General features: G+C 34.7%; 1 protein-coding gene across 1 annotated transcript in view; it reads left to right on the forward strand.

The window, feature by feature from the left end:
• Positions 1-18,419, forward strand: part of ATF2 (activating transcription factor 2) — a 101,849-nt gene that overhangs the window by 31,171 nt on the left and 52,259 nt on the right. Inside the window, exons 3-7 of the mRNA XM_044669774.1 lie at positions 5,525-5,621; positions 10,010-10,128; positions 10,269-10,397; positions 15,181-15,359; positions 17,021-17,135. Of these exons, the coding sequence (XP_044525709.1) occupies positions 5,525-5,621; positions 10,010-10,128; positions 10,269-10,397; positions 15,181-15,359; positions 17,021-17,135 (639 nt within the window). The remainder of the gene's footprint in view (positions 1-5,524; positions 5,622-10,009; positions 10,129-10,268; positions 10,398-15,180; positions 15,360-17,020; positions 17,136-18,419) is intronic.

Genomic DNA, 18,419 nt, shown 5'->3' on the forward strand with positions numbered 1-18,419 from the left:
TTTAATCACCAAAGGTGAGAACACCTCCAATTTTGGGAGGTCCGTGTGCTAGAGTGGGTGATGAATCAGAATCAACTGACTGCCCCCTAGGCAGTCCTAAGTGAAGTGTCTGTTATGATTGGACATGCAACTAGGAGGGAGGCACAGGAAGTGACGCATAAGTGAACCCTTTAAAAAGAGACCTCACTTAGCTGGGCTCAGTCTTCTAGCTTTCCTGGTTTGTGGAGGAGTGCTGGCTGGGATGCCGAGACCTTGGTGAGACTGCTCTTAATATCTTCTTTGGAATTCCATGTGATGAGTTTAAAGATTGAATCTTCCTGAACTTCTCTTAAGGAACTTCCCTTTAATAGAGACTCTGTGAATGAAGCTTTGCTTCATTCAACTCCCAGCCTCCGGCCCTCTGACTCTTGCCTTGGGTTAATTAGATCTACCTGGATTAATTAGAGGATCGTAGTAATTTACCTACTGTGTTAGATTCTTATTTCTTCTACCTCTTCTCAATTGTAAATAAATTCCTATAAAAGTCAATTTTGACTTGAGGTTATTCCTTAATCAGGGAATTTTCCCTTGGCAACCACCTTTTAATATATTTGACCAAAAAACCCTTTTTCCCCCTTACACTGTTAGGGTTCAAAATGGGTGGTCTCCAGAGGAACACACGAGACAATGCAACCAAAGCAGGAGAAAGCTTTATTGCCAGCGCGCGCTGGGGGAACTCAGCAAAGAGAATCCCGAGTGGTGCATTCAGAAGAGGGAATATATGTTTCTAGGATATAGGTGCCTTTGTTTTAGGGTTAGCTAATAGCTAGACAGAGGGAGTAGGGATGCTTCCAGGTGCCACAGGATATGATTCTTAATCTTCAAGGCTGTTCTGCCTAGGAATCTTCAAGGCTTTTCTGTTGTGGCCCTGGGGCTGTCAGCCAGAGATAATTGCCCTGCTTGAGCCGGGCATGACGTTATCCAAAAAACCCCCTGCTTAATTGCCAAGTTTAGCTTTTTGGCTATAATATTCTTATAAGCTATAATATTTCTATAAGCTTTTTTGGCTATAACAACACTAGTTAAGGGGGAAAATTAAAGTTTAACCTCAAGGTGATCAGACCTTAGGAAACCACTTAAAGCTGACTTTATAACTGGAATGTCATCTTAATTATTTGCAGTGGAATGAGTTATGCCTTTCTAGTAAACAGAGTATTTGGGTCTGCAAAACAGAGCATCCTTTTCCTGGCATTTAGCCTAAAAAACAATTTGATAACCATAAGATTGCTTAATGAGCATGGAATCAGAACCAAGGGAGTTGGAAAATTTTATATTGCATTCAGGACTGTGAGAGTCTAGAGAATCATGCGATATATCTCTGTCCTTTTAAGAGAGAACACCTTTTTAATAATTTGGATATCTTCCAGATACAATGTAGACTTTCTCTGTGACAGATAAGACAAACACATTGATAGCTCAACTATCACCCCATTAAATTGTGAACACCTTGAGAAAAGGGACTGTCTTTTGCCTCTTTCTATCCTGAGCCTTTAACATAGCATATTAGTAAGTGCTTAATAAATGTTTATTGCCATACCGGTTGACATAGGCTCCATTTAGACTACCATTCTTCTTTTTGCATTTGTCAGGAACTGGTTTTAGTTAATCTTTTAAATTGGTAATATTTGGAAGAAATCCTAACCTTTTCAGCAGTTTGAAAAACAACCTAGCATTAAAAAAATTTTTTTTTAATTCAATTTAGGTTGATACTGAGTAACTTTATTTTTTCAGAGGGTTATATTTTCTGTCATTGTCCCCAGATTCGGCAGGAGGGGAGTGCTAGCCTCAAATCTACTAATCCCAGAATCTAAGAATTACAAGAAGCCTTGAAAGAATCATTCTCTGGGGAGGCAGCTAGGTGGCTCAGTGCATTAAGAGCTAGGCCTAAAGATGAGAGGTCCTAGGTTCAAATCTGGCCTCAGACAGTTCCTAGCTGTATGACCCTGGGCAAGTCACAATCTCCTTTGCCTAGCCCTTACCACTCATCAGCCTTGAAAACAATACTTAGTATTGATTCTAAGATGGAAGGTAAGGATTTAAAAAAAAAAGAAAGAAAGAAGAATCCTTTTCTGCTTTAGTGTCAGGAAACAATCTTCTACTTCCCCTTCACTGGGGAGAATGAGAAGAAAAAAAAGTAAAGGGAGAGGGAGCTTTTTAATTACATCAAACCTAAATTTACCTTACTACACAACACGGATTATTTTGAATTGAGAATATTCACTCAATATTTTGCTTTAAATTTGAATTTTCCTATGTAATTTTCTAACTACCATATACCTGCACTTTACCTGTGTGTCCCTTTAGGAGAGTTAAGTGGTATTTGGTTCTATTGTTTGGTAGAATTGTTCTTACCAAACTTTTCCAAGAGGATTTTGAATGCTGTTATATTGATGGATGTGTGTATTCCAAGCACTTAGTGTTAAACAGTCTTAGCTCAGCAGTCTTAATATTTTCATGAAGTGTGCAACAGTGGGTGGGAAGATGTATACTAAGAAGGAAATTTCTAACTAAAATCCCTTGAGGGTAGTGGGGAATTGATTATGATGGCTTCCCAAGGTGAATTTCAGTAAGCAGTCAAACATTCTGGGACAGTCACTTAGAAGAGAAAATATAAAAAGATATTTGTAAATCTAGCATGAGAAGGAGGCATGATCACTGGATTTGCCAGTAGAATGAGTACTTTCAGATCTTTTAATATATTGTGACAGTTTCTGGAAATTCCTAATAAAAGGTAGATGAATTCAGGTGGACTTTTATGTTTGAATTAAAGCTTTTGGGAAAGTTTGGGACATTATATAATGATCTCAAAATATATAATTGCAACAACTTGAACAGCCCCAAATTAAGTTGACAAAATAATGTAAGATGCCACAACTTTGAAAGGTATATTAAATTAGACTGCCTTCTAAAAAAGTGAGCTATCATTTGAAATATTCAAAGAGTGGATAGATGGCTGACTACCAGGTTGAAAGCCAGAAGAGATTCCTAAATTGGATGAGAAGTTGAACTAGATTTACCTTCAAGGTACCTTTTTAGTCTAAGATTCTATGATATCAGGTAATAGATGATGATTAATTTTTTGTGGTGTTAACCATTTTGTCAAAGGCCTAGGAACATTAGTGATTAAGAGATGTTATTCCTATTTGACCCATTAACACTTAGCACAATACATGTATACTCTCATTTAGTTAAGAGTAATACTTTTTGGGTTAATGATTGGATTTGTTTTTTTTGTTTGTTTGTTTGTTTTTAGGAAAAAAGTTAATTTGGTGGATAATGAAAGATTGATTCTTCAGATTTTAAAAAAAATTTGCAGTTGGGCAGATAGACAAAGGCAATTGCTACATCTATAAAATAAATTCATTAAATTAAATAAGAATAAGATCTTTTCAAATTCTCAAATTCAGTGATTTTAAGAGATACTCCTGTTGAGGAAAGAGGAACATTATCAAAATGAAAAGGGAAAGGAGAAGTAGATGTATTCATATGAGTATATAAACTTAATGAGAAATCTAAATCTAGGAAAGCTGTGAATATGTACTCTGCATTCCTTTTCACTCATCAGAATAATTGCTAAAAGTTTTGTACTACCTTTTTCACTGCACAAATAGACGTTGCTTCCATACTTTTTTTTTTTTTTTTTTTTTTTTTAATTTTAAACCCTTAACTTCTGTGTATTGACTTATAGGTGGAAGAGTGGTAAGGGTAGGCAATGGGGGTCAAGTGACCTGCCCAGGGTCACACAGCTGGGAAGTGTCTAAGGCCGGATTTGAACCTAGGACCTCCTGTCTCTAGGCCTGGCTCTCAATCCACTGAGCTACCCAGCTGCCCCCTGCTTCCATACTTTTGACAACTTAGCAGCATACTAAAAAATGCTGTCTATCTTGAAAGGATTTCATAACAGTGCTATTGATAGATTGTGATTCATTCTATATTTCATAGATTTACATTTGTGATTCCAAACTTGTAAAATATATTCTCTATTATGTTTAGTCTAATATTTTAGGATTCTAGAGAACAGTGGAGCTATATAGCTCTCTATTCATTAAAGAATTCTAGTTCACGATACATTTTTGGAATCAGTAGTTTTGGTAAAGAGGTAAACTATATGTGATTATTTTATTATAGTTCCTAGAGAAATTATTGCCCCTAACCAAAAGGTACTCTACCACGGAGGTATTACATTCAAGACTTGCAAAACTTTAGTAAACCAGATTAAGATGTAATTGGGAAATGTTTAACAAAATACAACACAACAACATAAATAATATAATTTTGTAGCTTGGAATTTTCCTAAGTCAATATCCATTTTTATTTGAGTTTGACACTATTGAACTAGTGCAATATGCATCTAAACAGGTATCCTTTTCTTTGGTTTAGTTTTTAAAAATGATTGCTCTGGAATCCTAATTGTATCATTAAGTGGTAAACATTGCTTGTTTTCAAATACAAAACATGTACACTTAATAAAGTGTAAAGCTTTCTGAGGAGCAAGTTGATATGTTGAAGATAGTAGGCATAAAGATTTATATTTGTGTTCTCTAAGTGAGCATATAAACAATTTACATTAGCACATATAGCATCTGACACTCATCAAGTAGCATAGAAAATACACGTCCAGTATTAGGAGAATTTGTATTTTTACAATTATAATAAAGTGAATTTTAAGCGAATTTGAAAATATCCTCCCATTCCATTTTCAAACATTTGTTATATTGTGTTCAAAATAATTTAATTTAAATAATTCAGTTTTTTAACTGCATTCAAACTAAGGCTGGTTAAATTATTGATGAAACACGAGGAGGGGTGTGTGTGTGTGTGTACACACTCATCTCCATGGTCTTCTGTAGAGTTATAAATCAGTTACCCCTCCTTACACAAGTGCAAGTCCTTTCATGCAGATCTTATTTTATGTGTGTGGCCCATTATGTATATATATTTTTATGTGATAACATAAAGAATGTAAATTATTTAACAGTTAGTCTAGGACTAATAGTTTCTGAAGAACTTCTCAAATTAAGATTAGTATTTAAGCTAGTTTATTTTAACTTAAGATGGTAAGTATTTTTAAAAATCTTTAAAAATGAATTATTGTCTTCAAAGGTCAGTTATTTATAATGTGTTCATTTGCTATTAAAATATAGAATCATAGGATGTTAAGTCATAACATGGAAATTAATGCAAGCCTATAAATTTATATTGTTTACTTAACTTGATATTTTCTTAAATTTGCTCATCAGAAATGGATTTTGCAGAGTAAGGATACATTTTTGTATTGTTTATTCTTAGGGTAACTCTTTCTGATCACTTGGTATCTACTGGGTTGATATCTATACTAACAAAGATAGTATCTTTTATAGTTAACAGATAAACTGCTACTTCAATGTTAATGGTGGTTTTACATGTGGAATTGAATTTCCATATCATATTATTTATTTTGATCAAATTGAAAATCTTAACTGTATTTTAAAACTTTTTGCCACAGCGTTTTACCAACGAGGATCATTTGGCTGTCCATAAACATAAACATGAGATGACACTGAAATTTGGTCCAGCTCGTAATGACAGTGTCATTGTGGCTGGTTAGTATATGCTTTTATTAATAGCTTATATACATCGTTCTCCTGGAATGTGCACAATTTTTGTGTATTTTCTGTACATATATGTGATATCCTTTACACTGGTGAAAAATGCCAATGATTTCATTTGCAATAAATGTTTGCAATATGTATTTTACCCATTACATATCCATTTCCACCTCTGACCATTCATTCACTTTTTTATGTGCTTTTAAAAGTAGATTTCTTTTTTAAGTATTGTTGGAATTAGTGGGAACTTTGTGTTGAGCATGCATAAAAAGCACAAAGGTTGCTAAAATAATTGAATTTCTGTGGTATTAAGTTAAATGTTACTTCCAACTTTCTTGAACTTCATTTGCTAAGTATTTTAGAAATTACTTAGAAGGACTAAACATTTGTTTGCTATTAGGAAGAACAATTAGCAAATTCATAGGTTTGGATTCTGTTTATATTTAAGGTTAATTTTGTATATGAAGTAAGTTTAAGTTACCCCACCTAGATTTTAAACCATTAATTAGCCTGAATAAGAGAAAAAGAACCTGGAATTTGGCTATGTTTAAATTAATCATCATTCATTCAACAGTGTCATTAAAATTAGTCAACACTTTACTAAAACATATTAACTTACCGCAATAAGTGAAAATAGAGACAATGAATTTGCTGATTGTTTCCCCCTAGTCTTGACACTAGGTAGTAGAATTTTTTTTCATATTTTTATTTACAAATAAAGCTTTGTATCTTTATTGCAGTTACTATTATGGAACTGCTAACTGTTGTGGAAAAAATAATCATGAAAGTTTTAATTCAGAATTTTTCATAAATTATAAAATACTCTTTGCATTGCCATATAAAATTAACAAAGTTACATTCAGATTTTTAAAATGTTTCTGAATTATTCATTTTCTTTTGAAAATTTGTATTCATTTACTCAGAGCCTTAAATTGCTTCACTTGCTTTGAATCAAGTTCAGAAATTACATATATGTCAGTGGCGAGACCTTGCATTGCCTTCAGTCATGAAAAAGAAAAAACAATCACATATAGTTTAAATAGTTCTTCTTTTAGTAAACCTCCAAGGGAAAATATTTCCAAAAATGATCTTTGTACCTTAAAGAAACTACTTGAAAATGGCTATATTGTTCAAGAGAATTTTGAAATAGTGTCATTTAAAATTTTTTGGATGTGCAATATATTTGGAGTGCCCTTAAATACATATAGGGAAAAATAAACTTTTTAATAGACCCACAAGGAAGAACAAAAAGGGGAAAAGGGAACAGAATTTCTAGATTATCTTGGATATTGTAAATTTAGCTTTTTAGGAGTTTACAATCCTAGTATGGCAAAAATTCTAATTATTTACTCAGAATCACATAATTGCTAAAATGGAGGGTTCTTCAGAAGTCATCTCTAATCTAATATGGATCTGAACTATAAGAATCCTTTCTACAACATACCTGAATAAGTTATCATTGAGACTTTGCTTGAAGACCTCTAGGTACAGGCAGCCCATTACCAAAAACAAGTGAGCTTTAGATTTATTTTTTAGATGTAATTTTTTGTCTAAATTTAGGCTTGAGGCTTTTTGTTTGTTTGTTTGTTTGTTTGTTTTAACCCTTAACTTCTGTGTATTGGTTCCTTGGTGGAAGAGTGGTAAGAGTGGGCAATGGAGGTCAAGTGACTTGCCCAGGGTCACACAGCTGGGAAGTGTCTGAGGCCAGATTTGAACCTAGGACCTCCCGTGTCTAGGTCTGACTCTCAATCCACTGAGCTACCCAGCTGTCCCTAGGCTTGAGGTTTTATGTAAGGATTCATTTCTTATCAATTGGTGGCCAAAAACTTAATAACTTACTTCAGGAACCAAGTAGATGACTACTTAGAAGGCATTTTGTTAAGAGATTTTTTTTTCAGACCTGTGCTGTATTAGATAGTTACTGAACTTACTTCCAACTTAGAAATTATTTAATTCTATGAATAGTTTTTGATGACCAAATATTTTAAATTTATAATTTGATTTACCAAGTCAAAGAAAAAGAGAGAACATCTGAATTATTTAAGGAATCTCCAAGTTATTGAGGTATCTAGGTGGCACTGTGGATAGAGTTCTGAACTAAATCAGGAAGAACTAAGTTCAAGTCCAGCCTCAAACACTTACTATCCATGAACAAATCACTTAACAAGTCACTTAATCTTGAACAAGTCACTTAATCTCTTTCTACTGCAGTTTCCTCATCTATAAAATGGGTTTAATAATAGAATCTACTCCCAGGATTGTTGTGAGGATCAAATGAATTAAGATATGTAAAATACTTTCTAAACCTTAAAATACCATGTAAGTACTATTTTGTTTTAAATAATATCTTACCTTAACAGCCTTCTTTAAAAGCTGCTTTTCAGACAGGCTAATATATACCTTTGAACAGTTACATTGGCATTGTGTTAAATAGACCCATTTTGACAAATAATCTTAATTTGTTGGAATAGTACTAACTTAATTTGCCCTTTTTTTAGAGCAATTGGGGAAAACTAAGGAGAAGAAACATTTTTTAAAACCATAAATTCTCTTCTCATTGGACAACTTCATACTTCCATAAGATGAGACTTTTAATTTGTATTTAAATTTGTAATTCATGGAATTTGCTATATTTAAATATCAAATAAAAACATCCATGTATACATATATGAAATAATCATTTAGATTATATATATATATATAGTTTTTACTATTCATCAATGTTTAGCACATTTATGGTTGTACATAGATTAACATTTGAGTTCTCAGTCTTAATGGTTTATTTTGTTTTATGTCTTTTTCACTTATGACCATGTAAGTAAATTTATTAATAAAAATTGATCAAGCTAATCCTTTTTAAATGAAAAACTGATCAGTTTTTTCCTTTTAATACTCCTTAAGAGTCCCTGAAAAGAACAATTGAATAAACAAATCATTAGGTTGAAAAAAGATGCAACTTAGATATAGTGGTGGATATGAGATGAAATTCATACAGTTACATTGGAAATTAGCTATATAACTTTCTTAGGAGTATGTTATAGGATTATTTTATAGATAAAATAGCAATCATAAAATAAGAAGATAATGAAATCCTTTCAAAACTTTAAATAATTAACTCTGTCTGGGACCCAGGACTCCTGATTTATACCAAATTACATACACGAGTCACAACATACTAAAGATATGTTATATTTCTACTAATGTGTGTCTGTATCTATAGACATTATAAAAACTTGTGTATATACATATGCATATATATATATATAAATATACAAGTATTTTCTGTAACTGCAGTTCAAAACCAAATAGTAGGAAATTATGAATTATCTGTCCACTTATTTGAATTTCATTGATATGCTTGAAATTTTTAAATCCCGTTTTTCACATCAGAGAAACAGCCTCAGAAAATACTTTGATCAGCTGCACCTGGCTCTCTGGCTCAAGGGACTTGCAAGATACATTAAAAGTTAAACATAATTTGATGAGATAATAGCTTTATTAAATCGAAAATTATATAAACTAATAGACATTGGAAATGAAAGGCAAAACAGTTGTAATGCATAAAGCTATTATTTGTTCTCTTTTAGTACACCTAGTAGTTGGCATTTTTACTTTGGCAATATTATTTGTATATGTATTACTGCATATAGTATATACACACAAATCCAAATAATGATATATATGCTATATTTACTAAAGTTAGGAAGCACTCAAGAATATTACCATTACTTGTAATATACATGGCATGGAAGGTATATTTTTGACATAGTACTCTTTGCTTTATACAGACAGCATTAAAATTAAAAATTAGCTTCAGAACATGGTAAGTAGGTATTTAAATTTTTTTTAGCTTTTTCTTTATGGTTTTAACACGTTGCCATTTGGCCTGTCTATTGAACTTTATTTTGTTGTCCTTCCAAGTTGGTTTCAAGATAAATTACCAAAAGTATGTGAGAAAGGAAGTTTTATAAATATGACCATTTCTTTCATTTTTTTTTTCTTAAAGCTTATTTGTTTTCAGCTACTTCTATTTTGTATTTTCTTACAGAGAAACCTAAAGTGACTGTACTGACATGTCGGATAGTAGGGATGTTTTTTATTTAAAATAACTGATCCCTGAGCACATTGATATAGCAAGCTATCTCACTGATAAGCTGTAGGAAGACTTTTCTTAAACTTATTTCTATAAAGCTAGAGGAATCTTTTTGTCTGATGCAGAAATTTAACTAAATCTTGTTTGCTTTAAAGGAAGAGTTCTTTCCAAAGAAAAGATATGCAACTGACTGAATCAGTTATTTGCTGTTGTGTTAATAACCAAATTTTAGAACATCTTTTCTAATACTTAAAATGATATGTAATTACTTCTTTGCATTTATTTTCAGATCAGACACCTACACCAACACGATTTTTGAAGAACTGTGAAGAAGTGGGTTTGTTCAATGAGCTAGCAAGTCCATTTGAAAATGAATTCAAAAAAGCCTCAGAAGATGACATTAAAAAAGTATGTTGGCAACATTTGCAATTTAAAGGCTTCATAGGGATATTGCTGGCTATTATTGCAGTATCTTGGACTCACGCGTTTGTTACCTTTATTTTTGTTTTGTACTTAATGATTTTATTTTAATAAATATTGCATTTTAGATGCCCCTAGATTTATCCCCTCTTGCAACACCCATCATTAGAAGCAAAATCGAAGAGCCTTCTGCTGTGGAGACATCTCACCAGGATAGTCCTTTACCTCACCCAGAATCCACTACCAGTGATGAAAAGGTTAGAAATTGAATATTTATTGGGGGAATTAACAGAATCAATTAGTTAACAATGTAAAGCTGCATAATCTGAAAAAATTACATATTTGAAATTAGTATACTCATTATACCATCTCATTAAACATATTTCAAGAAAAGAAAGATATATGTCCTTTGAATAATAGTATCATCTTTATTGTAAATAAAGGAAAATTATAAATAAAGGGAAACAGTTTTAGATATTAATTTTAGGATATTAATACCAAACATACAATTCAAACTTTTGACCAAATTTCTTCCTTTTTTCTTTCTTCTTGATCTTTCTTTTTGGAGGTTCTTGGGCATGGCTTGCCATTATTATTTTGCTCTTTATCTTTCTCCGTCAGAGATCTGGGTGAGGCAGGCAGGCTCTCTGTCAAGCGGTGGAGCAATTTTTGCCTCAGTCACAACATAGTGCTGCCCCTCTCAGTTTTATCCTCTGTGCTCTTTAGGCTCCTGGGGTCTCAAGTCTAGCTGTTCTCAGGGTCAAGCCTCCTGGTGGTCCCCTTGCTTGCTCCTCTGCCCAAAACTCCTTTAAGAGTCTCAGGGTACTGCTTCCACAGTCAGGCACCCCTCCGCACTAGGTCCCCACCCAAGGTCCTTGCCCAGAGTCTTTGCTCAAGGTCTGCGTTCTTTAGTCTCTTGGGGTCTTAAGTCTTGCTGCTCTCAGGAGCAGGTCCTAGTGATCCCAGATAGCTACCAAGAACTTAATGAATGCTCCAAGGTTGCTCTAACTCTTGTGTGCTGGCTTTGGCACTATAGGTGGTGTGGGGGGAGGGGGTTGATCAACTCTCATTTTAATGAGAGCTATTTCACCCCCTTATAGCATGGAAATGCCCAAATCCCACTTACCTTCAATGCTACGCCCTATTGCGGGGTCCCTTTGCTCATGTGGATTTGTTTTTCATGTCCTTTTGAGGAGTCATATGTAGGTGGGTTAGGAGAGATTAAGCACACTGCTTCTACTCTGCAGCTATCTTAACCCGGAAGTCTCCCTTTTTTTCTTTAAACCCTTACCTTCTTTCTTAAAATCAATACTATGCATTGGTTCCAAGGCAGAAGAGCAGTAAGGGCTAGGCAATGGGGGTTAAGTGAGTTGCCATGGGTCACACAACTAGGTAAGTAACTGAGGCCAGATTTGAACCTAGGACCTCCCCTTTCTAGGCCTGGCTCTTAATCCACTGAGTGAGCTACATCTTACCAGATTTCTTTGATAGATTTTTTTGACCTGCTTATTTAAGGAATGTCTATATAATAAGAAACAAATTGCCGTATCATTAATGTGTAAATCTATACATGCAGTCCACATCCATCCACGACTACATAATTTTTGTTTTTGTTTCCTTTTCTTCTTATCTAAACACTTGCTTTTAGCTTTAAGCTCATGCCTTTCTATTCTGGTCTATGTTTTCTTAACATATGATACTAATTCAGCATACTTTGAATTGGATTGTAACTTGTCTGTTCCTCCTGGGTCCAGTAGAATGTTTCTTACTTTTTTTTAAATACCTTTGAATTTTTTCATTTTTTTCTTTGGATCATATAATGTTGCAGCTTCTTTAGAAGGCCCATATTCATTTATAGAAATGGTATTTGGCATGTAGTTTCAGTGATTCAGAATTCTTTTTACATTCGAGTCAATAAATTAAGTTTCTATTCTGTTCAAAATTGTTGTTGTTCATCCTTTGTTTTAGAGGACCATTGATATCATGGATGATGTCTTGACTTGTGCACATCTTGCTTTTAAGTTGCACAGAGTCATCAGACTTTCTTCCAGAGTCAGAGTCCAGTGGCAAGACAAAAGTCAGTATGACTGTTTATGGCCCAGAATGCAGTGGATAACTGTGGCATCCTGAAAGGTTGTCCAAGCTCTAAGCACTACATAGCACCTGCTTCAGCCCCTTTCATGGCCTTTGGAACAAATTGTTCTCATCTGCCAGAGGAAGTCTTCACATGCTTGGAATAGACATCCCCTAATTCACTGACAAGTTTTGAGATCTGTGAGTTACCCTCAACCTTGTTTAGCTTGTCTGCCAAAATTATTTTATTGGAGTTTAGCTGCTGTGCATGTTGTTATAGCTTCTTGGAGCCACAGGCAAGAGTTGAGTAAAAATGTAGATGAGCAGCTCTGATTAGTAAGCCCTCACACCAGATGTGCTATTCTCTCCAAATACTCCATACTATCTTCAATATACTAAAGCAATAAAGATGAAGAACTATATAATCCCTGCTTTTAAAGAGTTTATAATCTACTGGAATTTATAATGAATAATTGGAAATCTTTGTCATTCTTTCACTTATTGGCCTCTACATGGTTTTGATTTCTCTCTTCCCCTTCAGAATCTGCTTCTACCTCACTTCCTTAAAAGATTATTTTCTTCCATTTGATTTAGTAACCCTTTACTGTCTCTGTGATAAGCTGGACTATAGAGATCAGTTTTTCTCAAGTCCTTTAATCTTCACATACAGGAACATCAGCTTGCATTTATCACATATGTATTAGCAGACCCATTATCCCTCGGGCTCACAGCATAACCATAATGTAGCTTATTTATAGCTGCCACACATCTCTCCCTTGATCTTTGGTCCATCTAAAACTTTCAGAGGTCACAGCACTTCAAGATTCATAATCATGCAGCAGCATCAGGAGAATGTGTCTAAAAAAATAGGCTTTTATGCTGGGCAGCAGCATGGGCTCTTCAAAAGCACTATACAATTTTCCAAATTTAGTTCACTGTGCTCTCTTCTTTCTATATTCAGTTTTAATCCTGGTTCATTGGTTCTTCTCTGATGCCTGTCCTAAATATATGTACCCCTGAACTAAATCATTAGACTGGTCTTCCAGTCTTATCTCATAATCTAGACCACTAATCTCCAAATTTTTTAAATTGTAACATTATTTGCAAAAAAATTTGAGTTTGAATTTCCAAAATATATTTATTTGCAAAGTTTATACATTCACTACCACAATAATATATATGTCAGTAGTATCAAATACAAATAGAAACAGGACCACTAAACCATACATAAGGAAATCTTCAGGTTGTATGTTGACTTAGACATATTAACATTATCTATGTTATGTTTTACTTTTATTTTATTAAATGTTTCCTCCCAATTACATATTTATTCTGGTTTAGACTGTGCTTAAGAATGTTGCAAGCTATAAGCCTGCACTCTTTTATACTTGATATCTCTGACGTACATTATAAACTATATACAAAAAATAACAAATTTTAAGGGATGAGCTAAAGCTGAAATAAATAATATTTTAAAGTAATAAATACTCTTGTTCTAATTGTATTGGAGAGCCAGCTTTACCAAGAGAGTTTTATGTTTCTATGGACAATATTCTGATCTAAGAGAAAGGGATATATGAGTTTCCTAGGGCCATTTGACATTCAAAAGGTTTTGGTTGGTGGTGGTGTAGAACCAGAGATTCTACAACATGGCCATAGATTGAGAGCTAGAAGGCACATCAGATGCCATGTAATTCAATGTCCTCATTTTAGAAAAACCAAGATGCAGAAGTAGAATTTTAAGTCAGACCCCTTTGATTTTTAAATCTACTCTCTCTCCATTGTACTATGTTGTGCCATAGATAAAGCCAATTCTCAACAGATAATGAAGTGCTTTTATCTTTAACCAGAATGATGAAATTGGGCAGGGCCATTTTTATAATTTGTGTTGCTTTGGCCAACCCTGTACTGTCTAGATGGCTAGTAGGTGCTAGGGATGTGCAGGATGTTAAGGCAGCACTAGAACTTTTGTGTGATGGCTTACTAAGCCCATTTCAGGGCTGGTCATCCACCTTTCACCTTTAGGTGAGAACCTAAAAGCTGTAGCATGCACAGAAGTCACATTCCAGTAAAACAGATTTTGGCAGACAAGCTAAACAAGGTTGTTGAGGGTAGTTCACAGGCCTCAAAACCCATCACTGAGTTTGGGGAATGTCTGTGCTAATCATGTGAAGACTTCTGGCAGAATGGGTGGATAAGAACAATTTGTTCCAAAGACCATGAAAGTGATTGAAGCAGGCAGGTGTTGTGCAGTGCATAGAGTTTGGTCAGACTTTGAAGATGCTAAGGCCATTCACTGCATTCTGGGCCATAGCCAGTCATTCTGACTTTAGTCTCACCAATGGACTTAGATGACTCTAGAAAAGTGATGACTTTGTGCAACTCTGCCTTGCTTAAATCCAATTCATGTACAAGTAAAGACATCACCCTGTAATGTCATTGGTCTTCTTCAAAACAAAAGGATTGGAGCAATTGGGGTGCTCAGTGGATTGAGAGCTAGGTCTAGAGACAGGAGGTCCTAAGTTCAAATCTGACCCCAAATACTTCCTAGCTGTGTGACCCTAGGCAAGTCACTTAACCCCCATTGCCTAGCACTTACTGCTCTTCTGCCTTGGAACCAATGCATAGTATTAATTATAAGATGGAAGGTAAGAATTTTTAAAAAAAAGATGAACAGTAGGTACTAACAAGTGACTAATTATTGCAGCTTCCTTAGTATTACACTGTTTCCTTCTTTCTCTACCCAGAGTTATTGTTTAAGCTATTTTAATGATCTTATTTAAAGTAATATATGCACTGTTAATAAAATTGGACATGTGCTGGATAATAACCTCAGTCTGCCCAGTAGATATAGTAGATACACAAATTGGTTAGAGACCAATGTCCTTCCATTGGTTGTAGTTTCATGTCACTAAAAAACTTCGAATAAATATAAAAATTGTTTTCTTTTATCCTGCTGTTTAATAGGAAGTATCATTGCCACAGACTGCACAACCCACATCAACTATAGTTCGTCCAGCATCATTACAGGTTCCCAATGTCCTGCTTACAAGTTCAGACTCAAGTGTCATAATTCAGCAGGCAGTACCTTCTCCAACATCAAGTACTGTTATCACCCAGGCTCCTTCCTCCAATAGGCCAATAGTGTAAGTAATATCATTTAGTTATTAAATGACATTGTTTTACTCTCACTGAGGTTTTTTTGTTTTTGTTTTTTTTGGAGTTTATCATTTTTTTCATTCATTTGGGTGTTGAGGATGGGGTGGTCAGGATAAATTTTAATTTTAAAGAAAATTATTTACTTTTTAGTGATAAAAAACATATACCATAACTCCCAATACAATGTAATTTTGCCTTCCTGTCCTCTTTTCTCCTACCCTTAAAACAAAAAATTAATTTGCAAGCCTACATTATAAAGGACTTTAAACACCATGAAATGTTGTGAAGGGCATTGAACACCAAAGACATGATTTTATATGTGATCCTGAAGGTGAGAAGAAGCCACTGGATTTTTTTGAATATGGAGTTGTTTTAGTTAGATATACACTTAAGGAAGATCATTTTGAGTGGAGGATGAACTATAATGAAGAGAGTATTGGAGCAAGGAGAGAGACTTAATCAGAAACCTATTTCAGAATTGTAGGAATAATATGAGGAGAATGTGTACCAGGATGTAGTATTATGGAGATAAGAGATTTTAGGAAGAGGAAACAACAGGATTTGGCAACTGATTGGATATAGAGTGTGAAAGAGGGGAGAAATGATGCTAGGTAACATCTATGTTAAGAGTCTTGTTGGCAAGCAGGATGGTGGTACCCTCAAATGTATTAGGGACTTAGAAAGGAGAGGGGTTAAGTTCCATTTTGGACATGGTGAGTTTAAGATGTCTATAGGTCTTTGAGCTCAAAATATGAAGTAGGCAATTGGAGATGTGTGACTAGAAGTCAGGAGGGATATCTGGGAATAATCAGCATAGATAATGATAATGAAATCCATGGGAGCTGATAAGTGAAATAGGATAGAGGGAGAAGAGTATGAAGAACAAAACCTTGAGAAATGAAAACCTAGTCAGAAAAGATGGAGAAAAGGATGATCAACTATATCAGAGGTTGCAGAGAGATCACAAAGATGAGGTTGAGAAAAGATCATTTTGATATGCCAGTTAAGAACTTGTTGCGAACTTTGGAGAGAACAATTTCAGTTGAATGAAGTCAGAAGCCAGCCTGAAAAGAGTTAAGAAAATTAGAAGGAAAATGGCAACATCAATCATAACATCCTTAAGTTTAGCCACAAAACAGAGAAGTATGTGGAAATAGCCAGCAGGTATAGATGAATGACTTTTTGAGAGTGGGAAAAACATGAACATATTTGTAGGCAGTAAGGAAGCATTCAGTACATAGGGAGAGCTTGAAGTACATAGGGAGAGCTTGAAGTTAAGAGCCTGAAGTGAAAGTGGGGCTGATTAAAGAGAAAAATCTACCAGAGAACACTGAATGAAATCCCTTGTGCATGGAAGGAGAAAAACAAGCCATCTCTTCATATGAGAACAGGAGGAAGGAGGAGATGGATAGTAGTCAGAGGCTTCTGAGTGAGGTTTGATTAGAAAGAGGGGATAAGAAGGAACTCTTGGTAAAAATAACTTCAATTTTTTTCAAGTGAAATTGCAATCATTTCAAAGTCTTATTTTTTAAGGTTGAAGTATGATAGTAAATAGACAGACTAGTCATGAAGCTATTTTTTAAGACAAGATTACCCTTTTTTCTTTGCTTTTTATTTGTCCTTAAATTCTCTCCATTTTATTTCTCAGTCCCGTACCAGGCCCTTTTCCTCTATTGTTACATCTTCCCAATGGACAGACTATGCCCGTTGCCATTCCTGCCTCAATTACAAATTCTAATGTACATGTTCCTGCTGCAGTTCCAGTAAGTATGAAATTAAAATATTTAATTTTTTTCTTGTAAACAAAGGAATGTTAGTAAAATAAACAGAAAATGTGTTTCAAGGCTGATCATTTTTATTAGAAAGTTGCATCAATTATTTATTTGTTTGTTTGTTTGTTTGTTCGTTTGTTTGTTTGTTTGTTTGTTTGTTTGTTTATTTATTTATTTAAGCCCTTGTGCTTCCGTGTATTGTCTCATAGGTGGAAGATTGGTAAGGGTGGGCAATGGGGGTCAAGTGACTTGCCCAGGGTCACACAGCTGGGAAGTGGCTGAGGCCGGGTTTGAACCTAGGACCTCCCATCTCTAGGCCTGACTCTCAATCCACTGAGCTACCCAGCTGCCCCTGTATCAGTTTTTTAAATAATTATTACGTTGTATGGCAGGGAAATTTGGAGATAAATTTTTTTTTTAAGAGTCAACTAGGTAGTAGGTGTAGACCTGAAATCAGACAGGTCTTAGTTCAAATCCAGCTTCATATACTTACAAGCTATAGTCATTCAATAAATATTAAGCACCTGCCATTTGCCTGACATTGTGCTAAAGACTAGGGACACCAAGAAAAGCAAAAGATAATCCCTGCCTTCATGGAGTTTCTAATGAGAAAGACAACCTGCAAGCAACTGTGTAAATAAAATAGAAATAGGAAATGATCAACAAGGGGAAGACATTAGAATTAAAAGGGATTTGGAAAGGTTTCTTAACTGTAGGATTTTAGCTGGCAAGAAGAAGGAAACCAGAAGATGAGGAGTGAGGGTACTCAAGGGTTGGAGGGCAGCCAGCGAAAATGCCCAAGTCAGGATATGGGGTATTAAAGTTGAGTAGTTAGGATTCCTCCATTCAAAAATATTAAGATTCTTAACAAGGTCTTAGAATATAATAGAACAAAACATTTCTTTTAGCTTTTCCTTCAAAAGTAGGCGGTATGGTAGAGAATAGAGGCCAGCATTGGAATGGGGAAAAACCTTAGTTCAAGTCCTACTCATTCTCAGACTACAGGCAAGTCTCATGCTTCAGGCAGCTCACTAGATGTGCTACCAAGCTGCATTGGTGGAGGCAATTTTTATATAGGAAGAATCATGTACTGCTACTGTTAACGATTAAAAATGATAAAGATTGATATAATAAGAGAAATTAGTAGTTTAATTAAAGCCATGGCCATGTTGGTAAAATATATATATGACCTCGCCTGCCTAGCTTTTAGATTTCCCGCCAGAGCCCATCCTCTCCGTGCATCAGTCAGCTCCTCAGGAAGATAAAGAGGCATTC

Source organism: Gracilinanus agilis, chromosome 3 (genome assembly GCF_016433145.1).
Source record: "Gracilinanus agilis isolate LMUSP501 chromosome 3, AgileGrace, whole genome shotgun sequence".
NCBI classification, from domain to species: domain Eukaryota; kingdom Metazoa; phylum Chordata; class Mammalia; order Didelphimorphia; family Didelphidae; genus Gracilinanus; species Gracilinanus agilis.